At 46.5% G+C, this 24,341-nt stretch overlaps 1 protein-coding gene across 1 annotated transcript in view; it reads left to right on the top strand.

The window, feature by feature from the left end:
* Positions 1 to 10,823: 10,823 nt before the first annotated feature.
* RHEB (Ras homolog, mTORC1 binding) overlaps positions 10,824 to 24,341 on the top strand; it is a 53,751-nt gene continuing 40,233 nt past the window's right edge. The window contains exon 1 of the mRNA XM_054493708.2: positions 10,824 to 11,284. Coding sequence (XP_054349683.1) covers positions 11,233 to 11,284 — 52 coding nt within the window. The 5' untranslated portion in view covers positions 10,824 to 11,232. The remainder of the gene's footprint in view (positions 11,285 to 24,341) is intronic.

The raw sequence follows: 24,341 nt of genomic DNA, 5'->3' as shown, positions 1-24,341 counted from the left end.
CTACCTCAGCCAGATGATCAAGGTTACTATCAACAGTAATACCGTGTGTTGACAGCGTACCCTTGCGACGGTGTGATGAAAATGGAACTTCACCTCTGTGATCTTCCACCTCCGAAAAAATATTCCCATCCTGGTCTAGACCTAAAAAAAAACAACAAACAAATCTCACTTGAGGAACATTCTACAAAACACCTGACGAGTACTCCTCAAAACTGCCAAGGTCGTCACAAACAAGAAAAGTCTGAGAAATTGGCTGAGCGCGGTGGCTCACACCTGTAATCCCAGCACTTTGGGAGGCCGAGGCGGGCAGATCACGAGGTCAGGAGATCGAGACCATCCTGGCTAACATGGTGAAACCCCGTCTCTACTAACAATACAAAAAAATTAGCCGGGCATGGTGGTGGGCGCCTGTGCCAGCTACTTGGGAGGCTGAGGCAGGAGAATGGTGTGAACTCGGGAGGCAGAGCTTGCAGTGAGCCAAGATCTCACCACCGCACTCCAGCCTGGGTGATAGAGCGAGACTACCTCTCAAAAAAAGAAAAAGAAAAGTCTGAGAAACTATCAGTCAAGAGGAGCCTGAGGCAGGACCATTAAATGTAAAGGGGTGTTCTGGGTGGGATCCTGGGCAGATAAAGGATATCGGGGAAGATGGAGAAGATCTGAATAATGTATGAACTTTAGCAAAAAATAACATCAGTATTGGTTAGTTAATTATAACGAATGTACCACACTAATGTAAGGTGTTAATAATGGGTGAAACTGGATGCAGGATATATAAGAACTCTGTGTAGTAGCTTTGCAATTTTTCTGTATATCTAAAAGTGTTCCAAAAAATAAAATTTATTAAAAATAACAAAGAAACTTAAATGACATAGCAAACAGTTGCAATATATGGATCTTACTTGGATCCTGAATTGAACAAATTGTAAAGAAAACTATGAAACCTGGCCAGGCGTGCTGGCTCGCACCTGTAATCCCAGCACTTTGGGAGGCCAAGGTGGGCGGATCACCTGAGGTCAGGAGTTTTGAGACCAGGCTGGCAAACATGGCAAAACCTCATCTCTACTAAAAATACAAAAATTAGCTGGGCATGGTGGCAGAAGCCTGTAGTCCCAGCTACTTGGGAGGCTGAGGCACGAGAATCACTTGAACCAGGCAGCGGAGGTTGCAGTGAGCCCAGATGGTGCCACTGCACTCCAGTCTGGGTGACAGAGCGAGACTCCGTCTCAATAAAAAAAAAGAAAGAAAGAAAGAAAAATAGAACTATGAAATGTTAGGAGAAATTTGGCGTGGCAGCTCACGCCTGTAATCTCAGCACTCTGGGAGGCTGAGGTGGGAGGATGACTTGTGTCCAGGAGTTCAAGACCAGCCTGGGCAACATAATGAGACCCCCATCTCTATTTATATTAAAAATACTATTAAAAGACCGGGAGCGGTGGCTCACGTCTGTAATCCCAGCACTTTGGAAGGCCGAGGAGGGCAGATCATGAGGTCAGGAGATTGAAACCATGCTGGCTAATATTGGTGAAACCCCGTCTCTACTAAAAATACAAAAAATTAGCCAGGCGTGGCAGCATGCACTTGTAGTCCCAGCTACTCAGGAGGCTAAGGCAGGAGAATCGCTTGAACCCGGGAGGCGGAGGTTGCAGTGAGCTGAGATGGCACCACTGCACTCCAGCCTGGGCGACAGAGCGAGACTCCATGTCAAAAAATAAATAATAAATAAAATGATAATATTAAAAAAAAAAAACACGTTAGGAGAAATGTGAATAGTTTGGATATTTGATGGTATTTAAGGATTCCTTAGCTGGTCTTGGTTGCCCATGCCTGTAATCCCCGAACTTTAGAGGCTGAGCAGGGAGGATTGCTTGAGGTCAGGAATTTGAGACCAGCCTGGGCAACATAGTGAGACCTTGTCTCTACTAAAAATAAAATAAATTTTTCTAAAACAAGAAAAAAAAGTCCAGTGTGCCATCCATGGTGAAAAAGAAAAAAAAAAGCGTTCCTTACCTGGTTTTGTTTTCCATGTAAACATGGATATTATAGTTTTAAAGTCATCTTTAAGAAAATACTGAAATATTTATGAATGAAATGTATAATATTTAGGATTTGCTTCAAAACAATCTATGGCATGGGTATGGTGGCTCACACCTGTAATCCCAGCACTTTGGGAGGTTGAGGTGGGTGGATCACTTGAGGCCAGGAGTTCGAGACCAGCCTGGCCAACATGGTGAAACCCCATCTCTACTAAAAATACAAAAATTAGCTGGGCATGGTGGCATGCGCCTGTAATCCCAGCTACTTGGGAGGCTGAGGCACGAGAATCACTTGAACCTGAAAAGCAGAGGTTGCAGTGAGCCAAGATCACACTGCTGCCCTCTAGCCTAGGCAACAGAGCAAGACTCTGTCTCCAAAATAAATAAAAAAAAAATCCATGTGTGGATGAGGGAAGTCGGTAGGGTACAGATGAAGAAGAAACAAGATTGTCGGCCAGCTGCAGTGCCTCATGCCTGTAATCCCAGCACTTTGGGAGGCCGAGGCGGGTGGATCACTTAAGGTCAGGAGTTCAAGACCAGCCTGGCTAACATAGTGAAACCCTGTCTCTACTAAAAACACAAAAAATTAGCTAGGTGCAGTGGCACATGCCTGTAATTCCAGCTACCCGAGAGGCTGAGGCAGGAGAATCGCTTGAACCTGGGAGGCGGAGGCTGCAGTGAGCCAAGATCGCACCACTGTACTCCAGCCTGGGTGACAGAGCGAGACTCCATCTCAAAAAAAAAAAAAAAAAACCAACCAACCAACCAAACAAACAAAAAAACAGGGTTGTCTGTGATTCAGTAAATTTTGAAGCAAGTGATGGGCGCAGCAGCTTATTGCACTGATATAGTTTTGATATGCATTTTTTTTTTTGAGATGGAGTCTCGCTCTGTTGCCCAGGCTGGAGTGCAGTGACGCGATCTCGGCTCACTGCAAGCTCTGCCTCCCAGGTTCCCTCCATTCTCCTGCCTCAGCCTCCCGAGTAGCTGGGACTACAGGTGCCCACCACCACGCCCGGCTAATTTTTTATATTTTTAGTAGAGACGGGGTTTCACCGTGTTAGCCAGGATGGTCTGGATCTCCTTACCTCGTGATCTGCCCACCTTGGCCTCCCAAAGTGCTGGGATCACAGATGTGAGCCACCACGCCCAGCCTGATATGCATTTTTTTTTAAAAAAGGTGTAGTAAAATGTGTATATCATGTCTGTCTTCATGTTTTGGAGGCTTAGTTTGTAAACATCTTGCTATTTGTAAGAGACACTATATCATTAGCAAGTATCTCAAAGTGTAGCTACACTTAGTTATCAGAAATAGTAGATGTGAATTCATATTTTAAATGCTCTTGTCATATTTCACTTTTTTGGTGATTTTCTTGTCAGATATGATTAGACCATCATGTTTACCTTTAATGTAGCTGCAAAGAGCTCATACAGGAAGAGATGGCAGCTCTGCCATTTTTCTTAGTATATGCTTATATTGCATATTTATTGTCATCGTTAATTCATGGTTTCTTTGAAGGTAATATTTTAGGCCAATGGCTGTTTTGTGAGGTTTGGTTTAATTTAGCAGAAATTAAGTAATGTATTCTGTAGTTCCTCATAACCAAGCATGTGACAAGCAATATATGATAAAATTCTCAACACTAAACACTCAAGGCAATGGTGCTAATGCCTCTCTGTTGTGATACATGTACCAGTCATCACATGCCACCATCCACCATACAGACGGAGTGAGAGTGCTGTGGTCAGTCTATATATTACATATTAGCAAAGCTCAATTTTTTTTTGTTTTTAAAGAAAAATGTTTAAGATAGAAGTTCTATTTTTTTTCCTGCACCACAATAGAAGAAACTCTCTGGAGCCCAATATGCTGAATAAGACAACTCTTCACATAGGAGGAAGAACCAATAGTGAATACATCCCTCAAATGTTAATTATTAGCATATCTCTCAGTGGCTTACTAACGCTGTGACTAAATCCACATCTAAGATGCATCTGAGGATCACATGTAATCCAAGCTGTGCAGGCACGAGCCATCACCTGTTTTATTGCAAGAAAGGGGCTCCTGGCTCTTCCTGCATGTCTCCCAGGTGCCTTTGCACGGGTTCTTAGGAACAGGTCCTACGTGTGTGTTCTGCTCCAACCATTTTAAGCCTGGCCACTGCTACCAGCAACCTCAGGAGATTGCTGGGCTTGGCAGCCCGCTGCTGGTGAAGGCTCCTACTAGGAACATCCTGGTCTTGGGGATGGGAGAAGCCAACTTCATTCACAGTCCAGCAGAAACCAGATCTGAACTTTTAATGAAACTTTCTTGAAAATCTGAGGACAGTTAATATGTTAGTTTCCTATAGCTGCCATAACAAAGTGCCGCAAACTGGGTGGCTTCAAACAAGATAAATTTGTTCACAGCTCTGGAAGCCAGAAGCCTGAAATCAGTGTCAGAAGGGCCGTGTTCCCTCTGAAGGCACTAGGAATGGACACTTCCTTGCCTCTTCCAGGCTCAGGTAGCCCTAGGAGTTCCTTAGCTTAAGACATCACTCCAGTCTCCGCCTTTGTCTTCATGCTGACCGTCTGTTGCATGTCTGTGTCTGTTCTTGTGAAGATACTAGTCATACTGGATTGGCCTACCCTACTCCAATATGATCTCATCGCAACTAATTACATCTGCAATGGCCTATTTCCAAATAAGGTCACATTCTGAAAGGGTAGGACTTCAACATCTCTTTTGGCGGGGGACAAATTCAACCTGTAACAATTGAGAACAGTTGAGAACAATTTACAACTACTGTATAACCCCAGACCTGTCCTCAGAGTTCTTTGCTGAGCCGACCCTCTCTCAAACATGGCCTATCTGCGTGGCCTTAGGGCTGGCTTACTCCACATTCCCTCTTCTGGGAGAACTCCATGCAACTCCATACCTCAGAGTTCAGACCAAACTGATCCCGAATGTCAGAGAGGGCAGGATTTTCCTTCCTCCCAGTGAAATTCAGGGGATTCACCTTTCCCAGGATGGCTTTCAACCTACAATGCTGCGGACAGGACAGTCAACTCCCCATCGAGGAAACCCCTCTTCCATCCACAAGGGACCTGCTCCTTTGACTCCAATAAGATGACCACATAATAGAATAACCTTTGCATGCATTGTTTTATTTTGAATGACACCAATGTGAGACATAACAGTTCAGTCTGATTTGGCTTATGCCAAGATCAAGAGGACTCTGGTTCTTCATTCTTCCCTCATCAAATATTTTTAAAAACCAAACCAGCTCTCCCTCTCCCTCTCCCTCTCCCTCTCCCCTCTCCCCTCTCCCCTCTCCCTCTCCCCTCTCCCTCTCCCCTCTCCCCTTTCTTCGGTCTCCCTCTCCTTCTTTTTTCGGTCTCCCTCTGTTGCCCAAGCTGGACTGTACTGCCGTGATCTCGGCTCGCTGCAACCTCCCTGCCTCGGGCTCCTGTGACTCTCCTGCCTCGGCCTGCCGAGTGCCTGGGATTGCAGGCGCGCGCCGCCACGCCTGAATGGTTTTTGTGTTTTTGGTGGAGACGGGGTTTCGCCGTGTTGACCGGGCTGGTCTCCAGCTCCTGGCCTCGAGTGATCTGCCTGCCTCGGCCTCCCGAGGTGCTGGGATTGCAGACGGAGTCTCACTCACTTAATGCTCAATGGTGCTCAGGCTGGAGTGCAGTGGCGTGATCTCGGCTCGCTACAACCTCCATCTACCAGCCTCCTGCCTTGGCCTCTTAAAGTGCTAAGATTACAGCCTCTGCCCCGCCGCCACCCCGTCTAGGAAGTGAGGAGCGTCTCTGCCTGGCCGCCCATCGTCTGGGATGTGAGGAGCCCCTCTGCCCGGCCGCCCCATCTGGGAAGTGAGGAGCCCCTCTGCCCGGCCGCCATCCCGTATAGGAAGTGAGGAACGTCTCTGCCCGGCCGCCCATCGTCTGGGATGTGAGGAGCGCCTCTGCCCGGCTGCCCCGTCTGGGAAGTGAGGAGCGTCTCTGCCCAGCCGCCCCGTCTGGGAGGTGAGGAGTGCCTCTGCCCGGCCGCCACCCCATATGGGAAGTGAGGAGGGCCTCTGTCTGGCCACCCTGTCTGGGAGGTGAGGAGCGCCTCTGCCTGGCCGCCACCCCGTCTGGGAGGAAGTGAGGAGCGCCTCTGCCCGGCTGCCCTATCTGGGAAGTGAGGAGCGCCTCTGCCCGGCCGCCACCCCGTATGGGCAGTGAGGAGCGCCTCTGCCTGGCCACCCCATCTGGGAGGTGAGGAGCGCCTCTGCCCGGCCGCCCCGTCTGGGAGGTGAGGAGTACCTCTGCCCGGCCGCCACCCCATCTGGGAGGAAGTGAGGAGCACCTCTGCCCGGCTGCCCCGTCTGGGAGATGAGGAGCACCTCTGCCCGGCCGCCCCGTCTGGGAGGTGAGGAGCGCCTCTGCCTGGCCACCACCCCGTCTGGGAGGAAGTGAGGAGCGCCTCTGCCCGGCTGCCCCATCTGGGAAGTGAGGAGCGCCTCTGCCCGGCCGCCCCGTCTGGGAGGTGAGGAGTGCCTCTGCCCGGCTGCCACCCCATCTGGGAGGAAGTGAGGAGCACCTCTGCCCGGCTGCCCCGTCTGGGAGATGAGGAGCACCTCTGCCCGGCCGCCCCGTCTGGGAGGTGAGGAGCGCCTCTGCCTGGCCGCCACCCCGTCTGGGAGGAAGTGAGGGGCGCCTCTGCCCGGCTGCCCCATCTGGGAAGTGAGGAGCGCCTCTGCCCGGCCGCCACCCCGTATGGGAAGTGAGGAGCGCCTCTGCCTGGCCACCCCGTCTGGGAGGTGAGGAGCGCCTCTGCCCGGCCGCCCCGTCTGGGAGGTGAGGAGCGCCTCTGCCCGGACGCCCTGTCTGGGAGGTGTACCCAACAGCTCCAAAGAGACAGCGACCATCGGGAGCGGGCCATGAGGACGATGGCGGTTTTGTTGAAGAGAAGGGGGGGAAGTGTGGGGAAAGGAAGGAGAGATCAGATTGTTGCTGTGTCTGTGTAGAAAGAGGTGGGCATAGGAGACTCCATTTTGTTCTGACTAGGAGAAATTCTTCTGCCTTGGGATGCTGTTGATCTAGGGCCTTTCCCCCAGCCCCGTGCTCTCTGAAACATGTGCTGTGTCAATTCAGGGTTAAATGGATTAAGGGTGGTGCAAGATGTGCTTTGTTAAACAGATGCTTGAAGGCAGCATGCTCTTTAAGAGTCATCACCACTCCCTAATCTCAAGTACCCAGGGGCACAAACACTGCAGAAGGCCGCAGGGACCTCTGCCTAGGAAAACCAGAGACCTTTGTTCATGTGTTTATCTGCTGACCTTCTCTCCACTATTATCCTATGACCCTGCCATATCCCCCTCTCCGAGAAACACCCAAGAATGATCAATAAATACTTCATATAAAAATAAATAAATAAATAAAAATAAAAATACAAAAAAAAACAAAAAACAAAAAACACCAAACCACAAAACTCCTTAATGTCTACTTTCATTGGGGTCGCCCTTTTCCACGTAAAAGAATGTCCTTTTGGTAAAAACAATCACAGCAGTGGTTTTTTACTCTGACCTTGGTGTAACCCAATGGTAGGGGGAAAAAAGTTTTGTACGTTATCTCTGGTACTTAAAACAAATATGTTGGAACTAGAAATCAGATACTGGGCTTGGAAATGCTCATGGAAAGTTAATACAAACCCCATAATATCAGATGTCCAAATTTCAAAGAACTTCCATAACCACCAGCCGTCAGAGGTGTAGGTCAGCAGAGACCCCTCTGGACAATCTACATGCTTAGCATGAGCTCCTCACTCAAGGGACAGTGGGAATTAACAGAACCGATGATGTTCTCTCTCTGGGAACTTAACAGAAGACACGTAGTTCTTAGTTCGCAGGGAAAGGGAACAGAAGTGGAAGTACACACAGAGAGAAGGCAGCAGGCTGAGGACTCGAGCAGTCCCGAGCAAGCAGGACGTGCTGAGGAGAAGCTGACTGGTGGCAGCAGACCTTCCAGCTGCTGCAAAGTCAAAGGTGACCGAGTTAGCCACCAATAAGGGAGCTACTTTGAATACAAAAGCAAGTCCATTTCTTCCAACACTTGCTGTCTGGTTACAGTCAGGTATTTCCATGTGAATTCAGACAACGAGTCCCTCTACTATTTTAGCTAATCTGAGCCATTTCTTTTTTTTTTTTTTTTAACACAAGGTCTGACTTTGTCACCCAGGCTGAAGTGCAGTGGCACCATCTCAGCTCACTGCAGCCTCGACCTCCTGGGCTCAAGCGATCCTCCCACCTCAGCCCTCCAAGTAGCTGGGACTACAGGCACGTTCCACAACGCCCGGCTATTTTTTTTGTATTTTTTTGTAGAAACAGCTTTTCTCCATGTTCCCCAGGCTGGCTAAGTCATTTTTCAAACCAAACAAATTCTCCCCACTCTGGATAAAGGAATCTTCTAAACCTTTGGATCCTACATTAAAGGGCTTGAAGACAGCAACTGGAAAATTTTTTTGTTTTTTTTGAGACGGAGTCTCACTGTTTTGCCCAGGCTGCAGTGCAGTGGCGCTATCTCGGTTCACTGCAACCTCGCCTTCCAGTTTCAAGCAATTCTCCTGCCTCAGCCTCCCGAGTAGCTGGGATTACAGGCACCCACCACCACTCCCGGCTAATTTTTGTATTTTTAGTAGAGACGGGGTTTCACCATGTTGGCCAGGCTGGTCTGGAACTTCTGACCTCGTGATCCGCCTGCCTCAGCCTCCCAAAGTGCTGGGATTACAGGTGTGAGCCACCGCGCTCAGCCTGGAAAACTTCTTGAATGAGTTTGTTCTTTACAACTGTGCTTCACATCTGGATTACCAATATTCTCAGGCTAAGGCAGTGCTTTCAAACTTTTTGAAGCAACCCACTGTAAGAAACTTTACAATGAGGCCGGGCACGGTGGCTCACGCCTGTAATCCCATCACTTTGGGAGGCCGAGGCGGGCAGGTCATGAGGTCAAGAGGTCGAGACCATCCTGGCCAACATGGTGAAACCCTGTCTCTACTAAAAATACAAAAATTAGCCGGGCGTGGTGGCGGGCGCCAGTGGTCCCAGCTACTCGGGAGGCTGAGGCAGGAGAATGGCGAGAACCCGGGAGGCGGAGCTTGCAGTGAGCCGAGATTGCGGCACTGCACTCCAGCCTGGGTGACAGAGAGAGACTCCGTCTCAAAAAAAAAAAAAAAAAAAAGAAACTTTACAGTAAATCCCGACATGCAATAATACATATATAGCATATCTATAAACATATATATCTACACATGCACTTACACAAACTTACCCTTACTCATTTTTTTTTAACTCACCACAGTACTAATGAGGACACATACTTACCCTTACTATGCATAACGCAGTTTTCTATTCTGTTCTATTTTTTTAAAAAAAAGGTAAAACTAAACTGATTTTATAATGCAAGGAATTTAGTAGCATCTGTTCAAAAACACCGTGGTGAGGGTATCCGAATCCACAAGATAAAAACGACACATTTTACAGGAGAGTGCATTTTAAGACCTTTATTTTAAAATACTTAAAATAACTATAGCGTAAACCTCAACATTTCATGGAAACAGAACTTCCAGACACTGATCACTTCCGGCTGGCTGCCTGGGGCTTCCATCTGTAGATCCCCGAGGACAAGAATGCACACCCCAGCCCCTCACCGGAGTGCTTCCGTGGGAAAGCTGGAGGGAGTCTCTCTTGGGCTGGGTGTTCCAATTCGACTCCAGTCACCTCTAAACCTTCCTACGCTGGAATACAAGGCCTGCCACTCAGCTTCCTCTGGCTTCATTCCTCCCCACCGATCACTGGGAAAGGGTGAAGGGCCATGCCCGGCCTCTGCAGGTCCCCACTGCCAAACAGCCTGGGCAGAATAGGGGCGGGTTCTCCGGCGCGGCGGAGCCTCTGCTAACTCGGCAAGTGCCAAGCCCTCCAGCAGCCACCGCGCCGAGCCTGCCTGCAAGCTGGTCCCTCAACGGCACCTGCGTTCCCGGCCCGGCTTCCCTTCCCGCGCCCCTCTGCACTGCACCCCTGGGAAGGCTGTGCCCACACCACGGTCTCCGCCCGTCCACACCGCGGCCCGAGGCGTTCCTGGCACCCGGCTTGGGCCTGCCCGCCGCACCAGCCGCCCTGGCGCTGGCGGACAACCGGCTTCCCGCCACGGCGCTGTTCCAGGAGGTGTGCCGAGCTCCGCGCGAAGCGAAGCGGATACCAGAACTGAAGAGGCTCGCCCTGTTTTTAATGAAATTCCTAACACTTTGAATTAACGCCGACTCCATGCTTCCCACAGTCCTTCGGCCGTGGGTGACGCTTAGTCACCACTACATCCTCAAACCCAGACATGAACGCTAACGCAGCTCAAGGGGAATTTTCAAAAAACCCCCGAGGGAGGAGCCAGCCCACCCGCCGACCGCCCCGGCCACGCGCCTCGCGCCCTTCACGGGCTCAGCGGGCGCGAACCCGCCAGCCGCTCAGCGTTTCGCCAATCACCGCACCTCCCACCTATTGCCCCGCCCTGCGCTCCGTTCCGGCCAATCACCAGGGAGCCACCGTTTGTCTCTCCGCCTCTCCCGCCCGCCCCTAACCGGTTGGAAGTTTGAAGCCTTCAAACCTAGCCGGCGCCCAACAGCGCGGTAGCAGTGCGGTGTATTTTTAGCTCCCGGGCGGGCAGTCCCGCCCCCCCCTCCCCGCCTCCTTGCTTCCCCCAATGGGAGATGGAGTTTCCGACACGTCATCGCGCGGCTGTGCAGGAGCTGTCCAATCGGCGCTCGGGGAGAATGGCGTAATTAAAAAGCGGCGGAAGAAGGTGGGAGGGTCATGACGCAGCGAGTTTCAGTCGTGACTTTTGTGGGGTTATCGCGGCGTCCCCTTTTTTTGCCTTTAAAGTAAAACGTCGCCCCGACGCACCCCCCGCGTATTTCGGGGGGCGGAGGCGGTGGGCCACGGCGCGAAGAGGGGCGGTGCTGACGCCGGCCGGTCACGTGGGCGTGTTGTGGGGGGGAGGGGCGCCGCCGCGCGGTAGGTTCCGGGCGGTTGGGAGCGCGCGAGCGAGCGAGAGGCAGCCGCGCCCGCCGCCGCCCCTGCTCTGTATGCCGCTCTCTCCCGGCGCGGCCGCCGATCACAGCAGCAGGAGCTGCCGCCGCCGCGGTTGATGTGGTTGGGCCGGGGCTGAGGAGGCCGCCAAGATGCCGCAGTCCAAGTCCCGGAAGATCGCGATCCTGGGCTACCGGTCTGTGGGTGAGTGGCCGGTGGCCGCGCGGCCTCCTCGTGCCGCCGGGGCCTCGCCTGGGAGCCGGGTCGCGGCCGGGCCTGCGAAGTTTGGAGCCGGGGCGGCCATGTGGCGGGGCGGGCGGGGGCCGCGCGTTTCGTAACCACCATTTTGAGCGGAGGTGGTGGCGGTCGGGGCGGCGTCCGCGCCGGTCGAGGAGCTGCGGTAGCTGGGCGCCCTCCGCGGGCCGGGCGGGCAGGTGGCGGCCGGGCGGAGGGCGCGGGAGGCGCGGGGCGGGGGCCGTCGGCCGCCGAGGAGTCCGGGTCTCGTCTGGGGAAGTGAGGCGGCGCCGGGGAGCCGCGCTAGAGGCTGCCGCGAGGGAGTCACACCTGCCTCCCCGCCTTCGCCGCGGGCGCGCGTGACCGGGGCTGGCGGTCTCCCCCACCCCGCCCCCGATGCAAGGAAAAGAAAGTCCGTGGGATTTTAACAAAGGAAGCAGCATCTCGGCTTCGTTCCATCTGTGGTGAAGTTTACCCTTGTAAAGAAAACTAGGGATTTAGAGGACGTTTGGGCACTGAACGCAAGTTTTCTGCATAGGAAACCTAGGCGATCCCCCAAAAGAGGCCCCTCTGGAGGCCCTCGAGATGCTGCTGGCGGCCTGGGTAGGAAGACAGAGAAAAAGGAATGTCTGATCTCTCGGTGCCCTATTTTTCTTCGGGAAGGAATAAGGTCAGGTACTTGGAACCAGGCTGTTGAAGTAATTCCAAAGTCTTTTTGTTTTCTTTTTCTTCCCCCAAAAGGTTGACATACATTTGAAACAGTTCCTAGCAGTCGCCTTATTGCTGAATAAGGGGGCTTACGGTCGGGTTGGGGGGCGGACGAGGTGTCACAGAACGAGCGGTTTTCTGGCCTGTGAGAAACCAGAGCGATTGAACTTAGACACGCTTCAGGGTGAGGCTGTATTGTCTCCCGACATCCGGAAGCCTGGAGAAATTACGTTCATCTTTTCGGGCTGTTTTGAAGTAATTGTCTATAGAAGACGTGCACCGGGCCACAGTTGGGGGTATGGGGAAGTGAAAGCGAGGGTTCAGAGGCTCCGGTAACTGCGGAACGGGGTGACTATCTGTCATGGGAAGCTTGTACCTGCCTGCCGCTCACTGGATGCACTCCCCAACTGCGCTTTCCACCGCCGGTGCCAGGGTCTGTGCTCTTTGACCAAGATCAGCCACTGCATGCTTACTCATCCTTTTGCCACCTCTCCGTCGAGAGCCAGGGGGAAATTAAGGGCTGAAAGAAGCTTGGCTAGAGATGCAGGGTGCCTAGAGTCGTAGGGGAACTCTTGTGCGATGCAGTGCTGAATCCGAGGGGATGAATAGGTGGCAGCTTTAACAGCTGCAGCCAGGAAGTAAGCACGAATCAAATGGAGGGGTTCAAAGTCACTAACTGTTCAAATATCAACATGGAACCTGGGATCCAGCCTTTATTGGCAGCCTGAATCCATGCTCTTGTTTCTGTTCTCTTGATTTCCTCCTCTGCATTTTGAGGAGTTGGGACCGCGAGGTGTTCTGGCTCTTGGGTGAGCCCTCCCTAGTCAGTCAAATAAGTAATTATTGGCAGCTATTTGAAAATAGTAGTCCCCTGAATAATCACGTTATAGGCAACAAGTACCTCGGCTACCTGACTTCAACCCAAGAGAATGACCTAAAGATCTTGACTGATTTACCCTTTTAAAATGTCGAAATGGTAGCTCCAGTCTTTGGTGAGGAGGGCTAGTTTTATCACTTTTTTTTTTTTTTTTTTTTTTTTTTGGCTACAGAAGTTCCTTATGTCCAGTTGAAATCCATTCTGTTTTATCTTCCCTCTATTCAGCGTCCTCCTGAGGACGGAGATGTGACAGGCCACCCCTTAGCCTTCTCCTCACAAACTGCTGCTTGTTAAATACTGTGCTAACTTAGTGTCCGGTGGGATACAGGGTCACTTTTAGTCCCTATTTTCTGTCTTCAGTATTTCATATTTCTGCAACCTACCCCACTTCTCCATATTTATTTTCAAGCGTAGTCATATTAAACGATTTTGGAGAGGTTAAGTTGCTCCCAATCTTGTATTTGATTTTTTTTTTTTTTCCGAGACGGAGTTTCGCTCTGGTTACCCAGGCTGGAGTGCAATGGCGCGATCTCGGCTCACTGCATCCTCCACGCCCTCAAGCGATTCTCCTGCCTCAGCCTCCAGAGTAGCTGGCGCTACAGGCGTGCACCACTACGCCCGGCTAATTTTGTATTTTTAGTAGAGACGGGTTTCACCACGTGGCCAAACGTCAGGCTTGTCTCAAACGCCTGACCTCAGGTGGCCCTCCCACCTTGGCCTCCCAAAGTGCTGGGATTATAGGCGTGAGCCACCGCGCACAGCCGCATTTGATTTTAAAGTGTATTATGAACCAGGATATTTTGTAGTATGTGGGGTCTTTTTTAGGGGAAGGAGATTAGGTTTTGCCAGCAGGTTTCTTCTAGTAAGCCACCCTTTTGAGAATTACTCAGCATGCTCACTTCTGGGAGCTTACTGGCATGTTTGCTTGCAAATGGTGCTATACCAGAGAAATTTGAGTACATGTGTTTCTAGATTGTGGTATTTTGTGATGCTGAGCTGTTTTGTCCTATATTCTGGGGGTAGAGCCGCATAAAAAGGCTCCACACCTTTCTTAGAATGTTCTCTTAATTAAATACATTAAGCCAGTTTGACTAGTAGGATACTTGTCATTGTGATTTTGTCATGCCACAAACTTTATTTTTAAAGTTGTCTTCAGATAAAACGAAAAAGTGTTATGTTTGTTTTACTAGTTGGCTTTCTTTTGTTTTTTTTTGTTTTTTTTGTTTTTTTTTTAAGACAGAGTCTCACTCTATCACCCAGGCTGGAGTGCAGTGGCGCAATCTGGGCTCACTGCATCCTCTGCTGCCCAGGTTTAACCGATTCTCCTGCCTCAGCCTCCCAAGTAGCTGGGATAACAGGCGCCTGCCACCCCGCCCAGCTAATTTTTGTACTTTTAGTAGAGACAGGGTTTCACCATCTTGGCCAGGATGGTCTTGAACTCTTGACCTCGTGATCCACCTGCCTCGGCCTCCCAAAGTGCTGGGATTACAGGCATGAGTCACTGCACCCAGCCCACTACTTGGCTTTCCGTTTTCTCTCTTTTTTTTTTTTTTTTTTTTTTTGAGTGTTGTCAGAACTACCAATAGGGAAAATATAATTCTCAGGTAGTCTATACAATTCTCCCTCCCAATCCCCTGTACTTCTCCTGTTATTTACAATGTTAAAGCTTTTAAGGACACGTCACCTATAACTCTGGGAGTCTGGCTTTCAGGGAGTGCTTTGTATTAACTGTTCCCGTGGTGGCCAAAAGTACCAGCTCCCTGACATTCCGTTATTTCTACCACAACGGAGTAGTCCCGCGATAGGAAGTAACTCAACTTAATCAAGTTAAAATGGTAGTGTTACGTAAACTGTCTTCAGCCTGGTACATCTTTCACTGGGATTTTACCTGTACAGAGAGCTTTGGTAACCTAGTTTACCTTTAGACCATAATCAAAAGCTGGTTGTCATATATAAGCCTCTTACATACAGTTAATAAGAGGGATGGGATCACAGGCATGTGAAAGATCATAGGGGGAAAATGAAACAGCTTTGTGGTTTGGAAGAAGGCAATTCAGCAAAAGTACTCAAATTATTACTTTGTCAAAATGTTTTAGGTAGTAGAGTCTTCATGAGGAAAGATGTCATTAAATATTTGGTTGTTCCCAGCAGATTCCGACTTACTGTTTAAGTTAACCTATCATTTGTTGACACTTTTTATTGAAAAATTGAAAGGCAAAACAATATTTGCTATGTATGAAATCTACCAGTATGTGAAATTGTATATTCAGGTGCTTAATATTCTGATGTTGTATACTTGTGGGTGGGGGTAGTCCTGAAGTGGCCACTTTGTATTGCAACTTGAAATTACTGTTTTTCAGTCTCATTCATTGTTCTGCACAAGAGCATAATCAGAATTCAGATTTCTGATTATGACTTTCCAGTGCCAAATGTTATTTTGCTGTCCATATGGGTTATATCTCTCTGTACTTCATCACCCCAAAAAGAAACTCTGTACTCATTAGCACTCACTTTCCATCCTGCTTCCCTGTCAGCCCCTGGCAACCGCTAATCTTTTCTGTTTCTATGAATTTACTTACTCTGGACATTTCATATAAATAAGAACATACATATGTGGTCTTCTGGGGCTGGCGTCTTATACTTAGTATATTGTTTTCAAGTTTCGTTGATGTTGTAGCATATGTCCCTTCTTCCTGTTTAGTGCTGACTAATATTCCGTCATGTGAGCATACCACATTTTTTCTATGCATTTGTCAATTGGATATGTGGGTGGTTTCTTTTCTTTTCTTCTTTTTTTTTTTTTTTTTTTTTTTGCTATTATTTTTTATTTATTTACTTTTCTGAGGCAGGGTCTTGCTCTGTTGCCCAGGCTGGAGTGCAGTGGAGCTATCATGGCTCACTGCAGCATCAACCTCCTGGACTCAAGTGATCTTCTTGCCTCAGCCTCCCCAGTAGCTAGGACTGCAGGTGTGTGCCATCACACCCAGCTAGTTTTTTAATTTTTTTGTAGAGGTGGGAACCTTGCTCTGTTGCCCAAGCTGGTCTTGAACTCTTGACCTCAAGCAGTCCTCTCGCCTCAGTCTCCCATTGTTGGGATTACAGGTGTGAGCCACCACTTGGAGCTCTACTTTCTGGCTACTATGAATAATAATGTTTTGAACATTCCTGTACAAGCTTTTATGTAGACATATGTTTTCATTTCTCTTGGGTACATTCCTAGGAGTGGAATTGCTGGGTCATTATGGTTAACTGTGTGCTTAATATTTTGAAGAACTGTCAAATTTTTTCCAGAACAGCTGCACAATTTTATATTCCCATCAGCAATGTATGAGGGTTTAATTTTCTCCACATTCTCGTCAACACTTGTTACACTGTCTTTTTCATTTTAGCCATCCTATTGGGTGTGAAGTGGTATCATAGGATTTGCAAATAATTTCTCCTGTCTGTGGGTTGTCCTTTTACCTTCTCGATGGTGTCCTTCAAAGCAAAAAATTTTTAATTTGAAGGCCGATATATCTATTTTTCTCCTGCCACTTATGCTTTTGGTGTCGCATCTTAGAAGCCATTGCCTAATCCAAGGTCATATAGATTTACTACTATATTTTCTTCTAGATATTTTATCCTGTTAACTCTTACATTAGATCTGTGATCTATTTGTAGTTAATATTTGTATATGATGTGAGGGAGGGATAGAACTTTATTCTTTTGCATGTGGATATCAAGTTGCCCCAGCTTCTTTTGTTAAAATAATGTTCTTTCTTCCTTGAATTCCCTCCTCCAAGATGAAGTGACTATAAATATAAGGACTCACTCATTCCATTGATCTGTATGTCTGTCATTATGCCAGTACCATATGATCTTGATTACTGTAGTTTTGTAGCTGGTTTTTAAATAGGGGCATATGAGTCCTGTAACTTTATTATTTCTGAAGATGTTTTTGGGTATTCTCAGTCCCTTGCATTTCCATATTGAATTTTAGGACTAGATTGCCAGTTTCTGCCAAAAAAGCAACTGCAATTTTGATAGGGTGTTTCATGGTTTTGCAGGTATCTTTTAATGTCTTAACAGCTGAATTCTCATATCTGCTCCTGAATTCATTCCCTTAACGTTATTTTAATGAAGTATGGAGTACTTGAATAGCTTTTTCAGATAGTTGAATATTCTTTGATACCGAAACTTCATAAGTGATAGTTTGGAAAGAATAGTTACACTATGCAATCTGAAATCATATTGATGAATTTTCCCAACTCCGCAGGTCTGCTTTATACTTGGAATGGATCTTCTATCATGCCTGGTTTTGTAGCGTTACTGGTCATTTGGAAAATATTTGTTCATCGTTACGCAGATCTTCCACATGTTGACACATTTTATTATACAAGCATTTTTAAAAATCACATTTGTTAATATCACCACCAATCTCTGCAGAGTCTTAAGTTTTAGAACACTGTTCACTATGAGTGGTGCAAGTTTTCCAAAATTCTAATTTCCTCCTTGAGTTCAATAATTTCCTTGGCAACATGCTACCAGTTTTTACTTGAATTGACTGTTTTGTTTCTTTAATTTCCAAGAAAATGTCTGCCAGCTATTCACATTTGCAATAATGATAGTTTGTCATCATTCTTGCAAGTAAAAAAGGCATTCCATGATAAAAGTGGCCAGTTCAGATCACTTCTCAAATGACTGCCCAAGTGCTTTTTTTTGGAAACAACCATCATACTTCAGTGTGTAACAGAGGTGCTTTATGTGTACATCTCATTTTGTCATACAGAATATTAAAAAGACATGTACCAGAGGGTCAAGATTTAATATAATTTTACTGCTTTTTCAAGGACATTGTTAAGTAGAAACAGCTCTTTTCCCACTGTGAATGCGTGGTAATAAAGAATACAGTGACTTACCGCTCAGTTTGTAACTACCGTTTTTGATTCATGCCAAGGGGTGCCGAGCTAGCAGTTTTCCCCACCATTGCTTTTGCACCCTTAGTACAAATGGGAACTTTGTGGAAAAGGCAAATGATAACTTAATATTGCTGTGAAAATCGTTTTGACCTCATGAGCCCCCTGAAAAGATTTTGGTAAACCCCTTAGAGGTCCACAGACCACCCTTTGAGAACCATTAAACTGTTGTGAGCTAGGATCCTGTTCACTGCTGTGCAAAATTGAATTGACAGTGACTGCATCCTAAATACTGTTCACAGCGATATGGTTCCCACAGTGTTAGAAGAGCCTCCTAGGAGAGGCCCTGTAGCATTGTGAGAGACAAAGATGGCAAGGCAGGAAAGAACTTGGCGTGGTTAGAATGGAAGGAAGCACGAGGGAGGCCAGAGAACATCAGGAGAGTTATGATATCTGTGTGCCTATTGGTTTGGCCTCTGATTGTGGTGCATTTTTGGATGAGTTGTGTTTGGACCTGGTGATGGCGAGGCTCTCCCAGAGAGTAGTGAAAATTGCAAAGAGTAGCAGGATACCAGAGACCCATATACTAATAATATAGTTTTTAAATACAAGTATCAGGATGAAGGTGGGGAGGAGTACACAAGTAAAAATAGCAACTTTATCACAGAATGAGACACTGCCACCTCTACCTGTGATTGTGGAAGGTCAGAGATGCACAATGCTTTTCTTGGGTGAAGATTCAGAATAACAAGTTCGCAATAACAACTGTGATAGTGTTCATGGCTGGATTGTTCTTAGTTACTGGAATAAATCAGAACTGAACTTGCACATGATTGTGCAAGTGAGAGCATTATGAAATCTTTAGGGATCATACTTGAAGGAACCTTCATTCTTAGTTCTAATTTATTCTGAAGTACCAAATGAAATCTTAACATGGATAGAGTACTCACAGTCTATCTTCGTCACGTCATTCTTGCTAACTGTGAGAATGCAAACTGCTGAGTCCTTTTAACATGAATTGCTGGATTGATTTTTAAATATAATCAGCTGTGCGCAGTGGCTCTCGCCTATAATCCCAGCACTTTGTGAGGCCGAGGCGAGTGGATCACCTGAGGTCAGGAGGTCGAGACCAGCCTGGCCAACCTGGTGAAACCCTGTCTCTACTAAAAATACAAAAATTAGCTGGGCGTGGTGGTGGGCGCCTGTAATCCCAGCTACTAGGGAGGCTGAGGCCTGCAGGAGAATCACTTGAACCCGAAGCGGGAGGCTGCAGTGAGTCGAGATCACGCCACTGGGTGACAGAGCAAGACTCCGTCTCAAAAAAAAAAAGAAATCTAACATTTTAAAGGTCCTGGAATACTATTTTAATTTTCTTCAATATATGTTGGGCTTCTGGTTATTAAAAAAAAAAGGAGTTCCTGTAGGATTGGAGCTTTAAATCTAAACTGGTATTAGTTTAGAACAGGAAGTGCTAGAAAAGCCTTTACGTTGTGCTCTTATGGGCAAGTTAAGAAAGCAGGGCAGTTTAAAGATATTGATAGAATTCACTCCGAAGTGTCCTGCTTGCTTGGTTTGCGTCTTATCTGTAGTAGAATTGAGTCTTTCTCTCCCGCATTTCTCTTTCTGTTGTGCTTACATGTTTGCAGAAGGACTCCTCATGGACATTTGCAAGTGAAGTTGGTGTTTTAGCAAGATACACAATCCCACCTTCTGCAGGATTGAGAGTTGAATGTTAATAACTACCTGATGCCATAGTACATAATTTGTGAATGGGGATGCAAATATGGGCTTTTACAGTTAATACAGTTTTATGAGATGAAATGCTTTCGAAGACTTCTGTGTCTTAGATATAAATGTGTCTGCCTATTTTGCTAGCTTGCTTTATTTATTTATTTATTTATTTATTTATTTATTTATTTTGAGACGGAGTCTCACTCTGTCACCCAGGCTGCAGTGCAATGGTGCGATCTCGGCACGCTGCAGCTTCAACCTTCCAGCCTCAAGGATCCTCCCGCCTCAGCCTCCCGAGTAGCTGGGTCTACGGGTGTGTGCCACCATGCCCTGGCTATTTTTTTATTTTTTTATTTTTTTGTAGACATGAGGTCTCACTTGTTGCCTCGACTCGTCTCGAAGTCCTGGACTCAAGCAATCCAGCCACCTCAGCCTCCCAGAGTTTTGGGTTTACAGGCTGAGCCACTGCACCTGTATTTTGCTGGCTTTAAAATCTCAATCACATTTGGCGTTTGTTTGAAAGAGAACATTTGGGCCAGGCCCCCAGAGATTGAATCACTGCAATTGTTGGTTGAAGAGGACAGTTTGTGAGTGTTACGTGTTATTCAAATAGGTGTTCATTAAGCATTTGAATAAATGCTCTACTTTGTGCCAGTCACAAAAGCTAGGACAGTTATAATCCTTGCCCTCAAGGAGCTTCAATCTAGTTGAGAGCCACAGGAACCTGTTCCTGCTACTGAGAATAATAATTGTTGGTGCTTTTGAAGCATTTACTGTTATGGGGTACAATCTTAATGCACATGTATTAATAGCCTTTAAACTCGGGTAGGTACAGTTGTTACACCTATTTTGCAGATAAGGAAACTGAAGTACAAAAAGTTTATGTGACTTGCCCAATGTCAAACTGTCGTTAAGTGACAAAGCCAGGATTTTGAACTCAGGCAGTGGCTCCAGAGCAGGCAGTCTTTAACCAGCTACTACACAATTGTTATTTAAATACAGTTGGGATAGGTGTTTGAGAGAAATAATGAAAGGCAGGGCTAACTTGACCATCAGGTGGGGATGAGGGTGTGGGAGAATTGTCTTTAAAGGAAAGGCAGTGTGGCTCACTGAGTGAATGAGAAGGGTGAGGTGTGAGTAATGAGAGAGGTCGGGACTCTCGTGTTTGCCAACTGTCCATCAAGAACAGTTTTGTCTGCTCTGTGAAAAGTTTTAGACTTTTTCCTAGAAACTGTGGGAAGTGACTGAAGGGTTTTAAGCAACAAATAAGATGATGATCTATACCAGGGGCTGGCAGACTTGTTCTGTAAAAGGCCAGATAGTAAATATCTCAAGCTTTGCAGGGCAGGCCATGTAGCCTCTGTTGCAGCTATTCTACTTTGCCTTTGTAGGACAAAAGCAGCCACAGACAATACATCAATGAGTGGGTGTGGATGTGTGCCAGTAAAACTTTATTTATGGATATAACACTTGAACTTCATCTGATTTTCAGTATCATGAAATACTGTTTCTTTTTCCAGCCACTTAAAGATGAAAAAACCATTTTTAGCTCATAGACTGTACAAAACCAAAACAGGCTGTAGGCCAAATTTGGCCCCTGGTCTGTAGTGTGCTGATCCTGGCTTCCATCCCTCCTGCTGTTCTGTGAAGTGGGAGGGGTGGTAAGGGAGTAGAAATGGGAAGAGCAGCCAAGGCGCAGAGTAGATGAGATGAAGAGGACACACATCGGAGATTTCCTTAGAGGGAGAATGGACAAGACCAATGTGGGAGCTGTGAAGTAGCCTTCAGATTTCTCATGAGTGCCTGAGTAGGTCATGTTGCCATTGGCTAAAATCAGAAATGATGGAACAGGAGCATGTTTAAGGGGGGGACCAGATTTATTTACGCACCTGCCAGATCCACACACTTCCCTTGCTTTCTGGCCACAGAGGCCCTAGCGACCACCCACACAGGGCACAGTTCCCATGGTCCCGAAGACAGGTGGCTGTGCCTACAACTAGGGTTCTGAGGGTTTGCTGGCCCTGGGTCCTTGTGTCACCCAAGGATTTGACCAAGCATACCCTCACACCGCAGGATTGTTGCCCCAGAGACAAATGAGGTTGCTGGACCCAGGTGGCCCCACATGCTCACACTGCCCACTCAGGCAGGCAGTGTCTTACTACAAGGATGTTTGTCATTCCTGCTTGCGGGGAGGGGGAGTTGGACTCTTTCTCTAGATCTTTTCATTCTGCATAACAGTGCTACAAAAATGTGTGAATACGTTTTATAATAATAAATTGCTTTCTTAATCTAACCGTGTTTCTGTATGAGCAGTGTCCTAAAAAATTGAGCTGTACACAAAATGAGCCTACCTTCCATTTTTTTTTGACTTCTGTGGAAGTATTTCTGGAGCACAAATTTAGGGAGCTAAATTTATACAAATAATATGATCCTATTCCCTTAAACAAGGGTACAGAGCAGCATTGTCCAATGGAAACAATCTGGCCTGGTGCAGTGGCTCACGCCTAGAATCCCAGCACTTTGGGACCCAAGGTGAGAGGATCACTTGAGCTCAGGAGCTCCAGAACAGCCTGGGCAACACAGCGAAACCCTGTCTCTACAAAAGTGGGAGGCTGAGGTCTCAAAAAAAAAAAAAAAAAAAAAAAAAAAACACCTAAAAATATAATCTAATATAATTTTAGATTTTTCCAGTAGGCATATTAAGTAAAAAGAAATAAGTGAAATTAATATACTTAATTTAGCTCAGTATGTCCAAAATGTTATTTCAACATGTGATGGATATTGTTGATATTTGTACATTTTGTCATACTTACACTGTGACACATCTCAGTCAGAACTGAGCACATTTCAGGTACTTACTGTTGATGTATGGCTGCTGGCTGCCATATATATTATACAGCCCAGATATTGTGAGGAGTGAATTGGTGTTGATAATGAGGTCAGCGCAGATTTTAAGAACTTTTGAAGAAATTATCTTTATAAAATATGAATGGTTTTAACCATTCAGGCTGACGGATGAGTATACTCTATTTCATATCTCATTTTCCTCATACTGTGTTATTACTAGTTTTGATCATTCTTAAATTTCATGTTCTTTAATATGTTAAGAAATAGAGAATTTTTGTCTTTGCTTTTCTCTAGCTCTTTCCCACCGTCACCTGTATCCCGGGTCTTCTCTCCAGATTGGCCACAGTTCTAGGAAAACTCATTCTTCATTGTTGCTAAACATTTAATTTCCTGCAGTTTATCAGGGCTATTATTGTTGCCTTCCACCTCAGCTTTGTCTTTAAACCATCCTATAGAGATGAATAGCCTATTTTTAAAGTCTCCAGGGAAACAGTTTTATGGCCTTTCTGGGTAGCACTTTATTTTTGTTTAGTTTAATAATCCTGTTAATAAAATTCTTCATTTATGAAACTGAGTCCTTGATGTTATATAATTAAACATATTTCTTATTTTCCTCAGTGGTGTATATCTGGTAGCATAGTAATTGGCAATAGGGTTACCTATAAGTATTTGAAAGGGTATTTTTATGAACTAGTTTTACTTTTTCTGCCTTATCTTTGTCATAATAATAATAATTGCAGTTTAATTTTTTCCTTTTTTTAAAATCTCCTGGCATCTATTTTTAAAATTGGGGAAGGGGTGTGAGAAAGAACAACATGATGTCAACCCTGCTTAGCTCACAGGAACAAGCGAGATAATTCATGTGAGAATGTTCCGTAAACTCTAACGGTGTCTCACTTTTTAGGTTCTGTACAATAATAAAGATGTGTATGTTCTGCATCACACACTCTCATCTGACTCTATACGACGGACATGTGGGGATTGGTATTCCGATTAGAATCGTAAACATCTTTTCAAAACACTTCCTTAGTGACACTAATATATATACGTGTGTGTAATATACATAGACACACACAACACAACACGTATCACCCCTCCCTCTCGAAAAAGCAACAACCACCAATCCTGCCATAGGGGGAGCTACACATTTCTTACTAGAGTGGGTGCATACGATTGTTAAGCATATGATTGGCGTTGTGTGTCATGTAAGGAACACATAGAAACCGTTATGCGGTTCATTGTTATTCCAGCCTTTTAACAGTGGTGATTCAGGTTTCATTCCATTTATAACCCAGGTGAGTCTGCAGTCTTTTTTCTGCCGTTTACAAACCAAGTCTGCTTTACTGGTGTCTGTTGTATTGTTGGTCCCTAATGAGGCACTCTCCTGGTATTCCTGTGCTTGCCCTGTGACTGTCTTGAGCCTGCAGAATGCAGCAGAGATGGTGATGTGCCAGCTCCAGGCTTTAAGCCCTAAGAAGTTGGCAGCTTCTGCTTTTGTGTTCTTGGGAGCCTCAAGTGATGTGCAGTAGATGTTAGGAGGAGACACAGAGAAAGGGAGAATGCCCCGCCTTCCCAGCTGTGTAGCACCACCAGCCCACCAGATAAAGGCAGCCCAAAGAGTAAACTAAAAGTGAGCCCAGCGTTGACTGTAGAACCATGAGCACATGAGATGGGTGGTATCAGTCACTCAGTTGTGGGTAAATGAAACAGTAATTTTCTGCTTTAGGGGTATATGTATGTGTTTGTTATTTTGCTTGTGTTATTTTGAGGCTTTAGTTGAAATAGTTACTGTATGTCATCTTTCAGGTTAATTTGTTAGATATAATTCTGAAAATACTTTTTTTATCCTAAGCGGATTATTTCTGCCTAAGAGCAGTTACTAATAGTATTACTAATATTAATAATAATGAGATTTGCTGAGCACTTGCTACATGCCAGATGTTTGGTATATATTTTCATTTAATCCTCA

The sequence above is a fragment of the Pongo pygmaeus genome, chromosome 6 (genome assembly GCF_028885625.2).
Source record: "Pongo pygmaeus isolate AG05252 chromosome 6, NHGRI_mPonPyg2-v2.0_pri, whole genome shotgun sequence".
NCBI classification, from domain to species: Eukaryota; Metazoa; Chordata; class Mammalia; order Primates; family Hominidae; genus Pongo; species Pongo pygmaeus.
Note: the sequence above shows the minus strand (reverse complement) of the source record. Positions and strands in the feature narration are given on the sequence as shown.